The sequence below is a fragment of the Camellia sinensis genome, chromosome 10 (assembly GCF_055761805.1).
Source record: "Camellia sinensis isolate YWXY chromosome 10, ASM5576180v1, whole genome shotgun sequence".
Taxonomy (NCBI): domain Eukaryota; kingdom Viridiplantae; phylum Streptophyta; class Magnoliopsida; order Ericales; family Theaceae; genus Camellia; species Camellia sinensis.
In genome coordinates, this window is record NC_138970.1 from 150415263 (window position 1) to 150423415 (window position 8153).

At 35.0% G+C, this 8153-nt stretch overlaps 1 protein-coding gene and 1 long non-coding RNA gene across 2 annotated transcripts; one reads left to right on the plus strand and one right to left on the minus strand.

Annotated features, from left to right (window-relative positions):
• Positions 1 to 873: 873 nt before the first annotated feature.
• LOC145801369 (uncharacterized) lies at positions 874 to 1376 on the minus strand. The gene is made up of 3 exons (XR_014342743.1): positions 1306 to 1376; positions 1133 to 1195; positions 874 to 1006 (listed from the first exon to the last, which is right to left on the minus strand). It is a non-coding gene; the product is annotated as an uncharacterized LOC145801369 (long non-coding RNA).
• Positions 1377 to 4728: 3352 nt separating this feature from the next.
• On the plus strand, positions 4729 to 7752 carry LOC114266681 (uncharacterized). Its single transcript, XM_082890499.1, has 7 exons — positions 4729 to 5014; positions 5435 to 5778; positions 5905 to 6024; positions 6261 to 6326; positions 6728 to 6796; positions 7019 to 7096; positions 7383 to 7752. Exons 1-7 carry the CDS (start codon positions 4729 to 4731, stop codon positions 7482 to 7484), a joined length of 1065 nt encoding a protein of 354 aa, XP_082746625.1. The 3' UTR covers positions 7485 to 7752.
• The last annotated feature ends 401 nt before the right edge of the window (positions 7753 to 8153 follow it).

Below are 8153 nucleotides of genomic sequence, written 5' to 3' on the forward strand. Positions count from 1 at the left end.
AATGCATTAAAACTCTCACATTTCATGAATGGAGGTTCACTGGATGGATATATCATCATCAAGTAATGGAGGAGGGGTGATGAAATATAGAAGCAAGATCTGTTACTGTGGGGCAAAGCAACAATTAAAGTCACTGAATCTGAAAAAAACAAAGGCAAATTGTATTACTTATGCCCAAATGGGAAATGCGGATTCTGGGAGTGGTGCAAACCAGTAAACTCATCTGTTGGAGGAGAAATGATGATGGAAGACACTCAAACAACTGTTAACAGACACAATTTATCCTATGAAGAAGAAAGTCCTGCAACGAATTTAATGAACCAAATGGGGGCTATGCAAACAAGGATGCAAGTACTTGAAGCAAACATGGGGTTTATAAAGATGATAATGATCATGAATTTTGTGATGTGTTTGATTTCCCTAATGGTTGCTCTAAAAATGTAATGGTAATGATTCACCTACTGTTTTGTAATGGCCCTGTAATACTGTTTTGTAATGGCCCTGTAATGGCCCTTTTGTAATGGCCCTTATGTAAGGTTTTGTAATATTTGGTAATAGACCTTATGTTTGTAATGCAATATATTTTGTAATGGACCATATATAAATATGATGAAGTTATTTCAGCATTATGTAAATATGCACATCTCATTTGAATAACATAATGACCTGTAAACATAATCTAAACAGCAAGTAAAACCATTCCATAAATATGCACCTGTTTAATTACATCATGATTGTTGTAAAATATGTTCAAGTAGTTTACTTACATCATTCCTATCAGATATGTTCAGTTACATCATCAGTTATAAAATACTTCATGGCCACTACAAAAAAACAAAAATGGCCACATCATCATATTGTTATTCTTAGCATTGCATGTCCACTACAAAAATACAAAAAAGTGGAACATGATCCTCACTAACTATACAGTCAAGCAACATATATTTTATACCTTCAACCTATGTTAATCCTTGTACCCAAAATATCAACAACTTAGCTAAGTCATCTGCAAAAAAAGTCAAACAAACAAACAAACAAATAAATTGATGTTGTCTGACCTGTGTCACAAACAAACAAATATCAACAACTTAGCTAATTTCATTGTAACTTCATAAGTAAGTTCATAACTAACATGATGTTGTGTGACCTGTGTCACACATTCAGCAGGCATTGGGGGGGTCCCTCTTGGAATATCCTAAATTGAAAACCAAAGTAAGGTAATAAATATGCATATCAATATCATAAATTGATAGAAAACAAATAAAAATCACAAATGAAAAGGCAAAACAAATACAAAAAACTCACTTGTGCATGGTTGGCCTTGCCCTTGCCTCTCCCACTTGAACTTCTCTTCCCAGCTGAACTTCCTCTTGTAGTTGTATTTCCCCTCCCACTTGAGTTGCCTCTACCACTTGCATTGCCCCTCTTAGCTGAACTACCTCTCCCACTTGAATTGTCTCTACCTCTGCCCCTACTCACAGATCTGCCACTGCCCCTACCAGCAGTTTTGGCACTGCCTCTACCACTGGATGTGCCATCAGTTTTGCCACTGCCTCTACCACTGGATGTGCCACTGCCCCTACCAGCAGCAGATGCTTCACCCCTGACTGGACCTCTTTGGCAAGTTCTCTTGTTGTGTCCAAATTGCATGCACCATTTGCATCTCAAGGTACTAGACCTTTTGGTCTGACTTGTTCCAGCTGGTGGCTCATGAGCAGCCCTCCTTCTTGAAGTCCTTGGCCTTCCTGGCAATCTTTTCAGTGGTGGGGGTTGTAAAGGGTCCCCAGGTATAAGTGTCCACATGCTATGGTGTAAGATGGGATGTATCATTCCACCATTGGCTCTCAAGTAAGTTGCCTTAGAATAGTAGGGGTGGACAAAATCTTCTATGTTTAACCTACTGTGAGAAATTGCAGCCACAACATGCTTGCATGGAAGACCAGATATTTCCCACTGTCAACATACACAAGTCATTGCCCCAATATGGACAATGTGATTAACCCCCTCATTATCCTTCACCTCATACTCATTGCCTCCTGCATACTCCACTGTGCAAGTCCTTGACCATTTCTGTGTGACCTCAAGCTGTTTCTTCACATTCAATGTGACATTAGATTTCCATTGCATTGCCTTTTGGTACCTCATCTGAAACTTACCCATCAACTTGCACCTTATGCCCTCTAACATAGTTAAAATTGGCTGAGTTCTCAAATTTCCTATCATACTCCATCTGATTGTAAGCCCTTGCTGCTCTCCAAAATTGCTTCCTCAAAATTAAACCCGGAAATTTGGCTCTGAAATTGTTATATAGGTGCATGTAACATCTTCTATGAGTTGCCTCCGGTATAATGTCACTCACAATCTTATCAAGGCCCTGCATATAAAAACAATGAAACATTACTAAGCATTACAAGTTTAAAATTAGAGAATCATTTGTAATTATGTAAGTAAAGTAGTTGTTGAATATGTCAGTAAAGTACCTTTTGTTGATCAGACATGATGGTCCATGGTCTAGAAGGTAGTGCATCTTCTATGATTGTTCTCAAGTTGTGCAACAAAAAAGACCATCTGTCCTTGCATTCACCCTCTACTATTGCCAATGCCAATGGAAACAAGCCATTATTTCCATCCAAGGCAACTGCTGAAATTAAAACACCACCATAGGGACCCTTCAAGTGACACCCATCTACCCCTATGAATGGCCTACATCCATTAATGAACCCCGCTTTCATTGCATCAAATGATATGAAAATTCTTTGGAACAATGGATATTGAGGAATGGTAGGGTCTGGTTGTTCTCCATCTTCTGAGACTGGGGTAGAAGGTATGTCATAATTTATGACAATCAAGCTGCCAGGGTTTGTTTTGTTGATTTGACTAGCATATGTTGGCAACAACACATATTGGCTCCCATGATCACCCTCCAGCTCCTCCTTGCACCTCCTTTTGGCTCTATACAGGTGCATTCTTGAAGCCTCAATCCCAAACATTTTATTCAGTTTCATTTGCATGGTATCTAAGCCCATGTGTGGATTGTCCTTAAAACTTTCAACCATTTTTTTAGCAATCCAAGCTGATGTAGCTTCAGTGTTTGTGTTCATCCTGCTACATGTGTGAGTAGGTACTAAGGTTTTAATCTTGTAAGTAATCCCATCTGGAAGTGGAGATGCATGAATTCTCCAAGGGCAGCCCTCAGCAGCACAATGGGCTGTTACTCTAGACTTCTCATTTTTGTCTCTTACTATCTTGAAACCAGTTTGCATTGTATAGTTCCTTAATGTAGCCCTAAAAGTATTCACTTCTGGAAAAATCATCCCTTCTTCCAACACAACTTCTCCATCTTGATTCATATATGGCTCTTTCCCATTGTAGGTACCATCATACTTCATGCCTGGAAACCTCATCTCTTCATCATCTAGACAGTCTGCTTCATCATCATAATCATCATCAGTACTAGAATATGGCACTTCATCATCACCAGATTGGTAATCACTAAGTTCAGCATCATCACTTGAGCACTCATTATCATCATCACTCAAAATCTCATTGGCATCTGATTGGTTTTCCTCCTCAGCAGTTGCATTCCAATCCCTATCCTCATCACTAAACCCATAAACATTGTCCTGATGGTACTCTTCATCTACATCTATAGTATGGTAGTCTTGCTCTACATCTACAGCATCTACTCCATGATTTTCATTTCCAACATTACTTTTATGTCCACCATCACTCATTCCAATAGAATATTCTATGTTTACATACAAGTTAATTGTTTTACTCCTTCCTTGCACATAAAACATGTCTAGCACATCAAGATCATTTTCTACTAATCTCCTTCTGTCAGTACCAGGCATATCACAATGCAATGTGATTGCTATTGCTTCACTACAAGAAATGTGAGACAGGACTGTTGCAGTTACATCCTTCAAGGCATCAATGTAGCAATACATATTTGGGTCCACATCAAACACTCTTCCCACTTTTCCTTTGTAGTTGATGATTAAATCAAAATAAGGAAATGCAGCCATACTGTAATCATAATGATGTACCAATTATAAAATAAAATAAGCAAGCCCATACAATGACAAATTGACAAGAAAAAGAAGAAAAATGACGTAAAAATTAACTCAGTACTCAACAATTAACTGAAGAAAATATGCAAACATGAAGAAATCCGTAAATTACACTATAATTATACTAATATTAAACAATCATAAGTAAAACCCAACAAATCAGAAATTCATTCTAAACATACATCTCCTGAATAACACCCAGAAAATCATAAATTCATAAATTTTCAACAAATTCCCTGTATTCGAATCAGAAATTTTGCAAATCAAATAAAAGCCCTCAACATTGCAAATCAAATAAAAGCCCTAAACATTGCAAATCAAATAAAAGCCCTAAACATACATCTCATAAATAAAATAAAAAAAATCAGAAATTTATATTAAATCCCTACATTACACTATTATTATAGTAATATTCAACAAATTCCTTTTTTCCAGCCAGAAATTTTGCAAATAAAATATAAACTCTAAATATATATTTTCGAAGTAAACCATTTTCACATACATTTCATCAAATCAAACACAGAATACAAACAAATTTATAAGAAAAAAGATGGAAAAAAATATTCGAAAATCATCAACACACATTTTAAAACACTATTCGAAGCTTACAGAGTTCAAAGTCTTACCTGGAAGCCGTAACAGCAACTTCTCACCGATGAAACTCTTTTACATTGTGTACTGGCAACGACGATCGGTTCAAAACCTCAAGCTTTTTCGTCTTCTTCACAATCGACGATCGGTTCACGACGATCGCCTCCCTCTCTCTTTTCTTTCTCTGAATAATTCGATTTGTATTGTGAATGTATTGATTAGGGATTTTGTGAACAAAGGACTTTTTGGTCTTTTTGCAAGAAAAAGCAAGGGTCACATGGTCATTATCTATTGGATACTAACGTCGTTTGGGCAAAATAGACGGAATGGGGGAAACTTGACAATGTCAGGTAAAGTAGGGGGTGTTACTATAATTATTCAAACCACAGGGGAGGTCCCTGTATTTGTCAGAAACCTCAGGGGAGGTAAATGTAATTTACCCTTATTTTTATTTTGTTTAGTTATACCTCTATTACACTTGTTACCAAAATTTGTATAAAATTTAAAATCAATTGTGTTATGAATATTATTTTTCACAAAATAAGACACAAATATGAGACAAATATATGTATAAAACTCATCTTTATCTTATATTTGTGACTCATTATGTGCAAATCGTGTATTTTGGCAACACTACTCATCTAAACACACTATAACCTAATTATCAAATCAAAACCAAGATGATAAGATATATTGCTCTATCACATGCCTAACTAGCTATTTCACCACCCATTTATGCCACTCACAGTTCCTCTCTCATCTCATGGCAGATTTCAATGTAGAGTTTCACAACCTCAAACCTTTATTCTCAGAGATGAACAACTCAAACATGGACCTGCTAAACAACCTCAGTTCATTTGAGAATCTCAACTCACATGTTCAAGGGCTTGTTTCTTTATCATCCAATCATGACAGTTTCTTGGATCATCACCACCATCAACTGTCACAGCTTCCTATGACTTTCACTGATACTAATATTCAAAGCTCTGTCCATTCTGATAGTCCTTTTTATGATCCACTCACTCATTTCCTTCCATCAACTAAAGGTCCAAGCCTTGAAGACAATAGCTTGAAAGGGACATCTGAAACAGATAATAAGAAGAAGAGAAATTATGTAATATATCTACATACATATTTCTTTTTTTTCTTATACATATATATGTGTGTTATCTATTTAATTTGTTTGTGAATTACAAATGATAACATATGGGATTGTTTTTTCTGTTATATATATTTGCAGAGCTCTGGTGGAAAAAAGAGAAAGAGAGGCAATGAAAGAGAAGTGGAGAAGCCAAAAGAAGTTATTCATGTGAGAGCAAAGAGAGGTCAAGCTACTGATAGTCACAGTCTGGCAGAAAGGGTTAGTGTGTATTATATATTTTTTTCTCCTTCTAAAGTATTTGAAAAAATGAAATATAAGGAATGAATTGATCATGGTTTCACAAACATTTAATAATTCTAATTATTTGAATAAGAATAGAGAATATTTTATGAACTAATTTTCTTGTTTTTAAGAGGAAAAACGATAGATGGTGTGGTTACAAGAAAGAAAAGCTAGAATTATTGGCTTAAGAATTTTACTTTGGTTGTGACTAGTTAAGAAGAGAGAAAATAAATGAGAAGTTGAGAAGCTTGCAGGACTTGGTTCCAGGATGTTACAAGGTATGGACTTAATATCTTCTTATTTTACAAATTATTGCTATCATCATCATCATTGTCTTCTTCTTCTATCATTAACAAAATATTGTTAATGAGTCTATCTAGTGTCAACCAAGGGAGTCTTAACCTAATCGACTAACCTTTTGGCCACTAAATCTTTCTTAAGGGGAAGATCTTAGGTTCCACTTAAGAGTGGAATGGGAGGACAAGTTTCAACTCCCTCGAAATACTAATCTAACAATTAACTATTGATTTTCGCCGATAAAAAAAAAAAAAAAAAAAATGAGTCCATCTGCTGTTTGATTAGTCAAGATAAACATTGTTGTTGCTGTTTTTTTATTTTTTTATTTTTTTTTTGATCAGCAAAAGAAATTTTGAATCTTCTTCTTGTTATGGATTTGCAGACAATGGGAATGGCGGTAATGTTGGATGTGATAATAAAATATGTTCAATCTTTGCAGAATCAAATTGAGGTTAGTTATAATCCTTAATCCAGAAAAGAAAAGAAAAGAAAAGAAAAGGAATGACTTCTTAAGAAAATAAATTCTGTTTTTTCTCTTCCTTATTTGACTTAGTTGAAGATAAAAAATAAAAAAAATAAAAAAATTGATTATTTCTCTCTTATCTTATTTGAATAAACTACATAAAAGAAGAGTCTTATATTCTCTCTCTCTCTCTCTCTCTCTCTCTCGCAGTTTCTGTCAATGAAGCTTTCAGCAGCTAGTTTGTTCTATGACTTCAACTCAGAGATGGAACCAATGGAAACAATGCAGGTAAGTACTCAATCGCAATCTACATAAGCGTATTTGATATTTCCGGTGCTTTACTACTAGTCAAGAAAAATTGTTTCCATGGCTATATCAAATAACTTAATATTATTTAAGATCATAAAATTACAAAATTTTCTTGGAGTTATTAGTACCTTTTTTTTTTTTTTTTTTCCCCTGAATTCTTGAGGTTTAAGAAGTTGAATTAATGTCTCAACCCCAGAGTTCAAATCTGATGAACTATAAATAAAAGCTTTAATTAAATTGAAATGAAAAACTGTTGATGTTGCAGGTGACAAATGGGTACGAGGCTCAAGGGATGGAACGGACGGTAGGAGAAGGGTATGGAGGAGGGTTTTCTCACTTTCCACCACCATCAGCATGGCCTCTTTGACCTAAGTTTTGGTTCCATCACCTTCTATTCTATAGCCCTTCTATATATATATATATATACATAATCACAATAATATGGCCTCTCTCTGCCTCTCTTCTTTCTTCCCCGAATTGAAGGTGATCTCCATCTTCTTCTTCATCCTTGAAGCATGCATATACATGAAAATGGCACTTGTATTATAATCCTCCATCAACATTTGCCTGACAAAATAAAAATCAATATGTTATAAACAACTATAAAGTGATATATACAATCTCTATTTTCTTCATGATTATATGCAGTTTCTCATATGCTTCATTATAGTCTCTTCTAAACATGCTGTGTAATAAGGATCATGAAGACAAGGGTGAGTGTTTGAAATAGTTTCTTCAAGCTTGTCTGACTGCTCTATTCCTTTTTTCTTCTTCTTCTCTTTTTTTTTTTGTCCTTTTAACCCGCCACGCCAAATAGAAGGCATGTGTTTCTATTGAATTGTTAACTACCAACTTTTTGGAAGTTTAAATTGTTAAAGAGAAATAAAACTTTATTATTATGCTCCTACCACGATTCATTATGTGTTGCCGGTCTCTATTATAAGACCATGTTTAATGGTTGATTACTAACCTATATAGAAATCTAAGTTGTTAAATAGAAAATATGCTTTATTATTTATATTCTCAACAACAATTA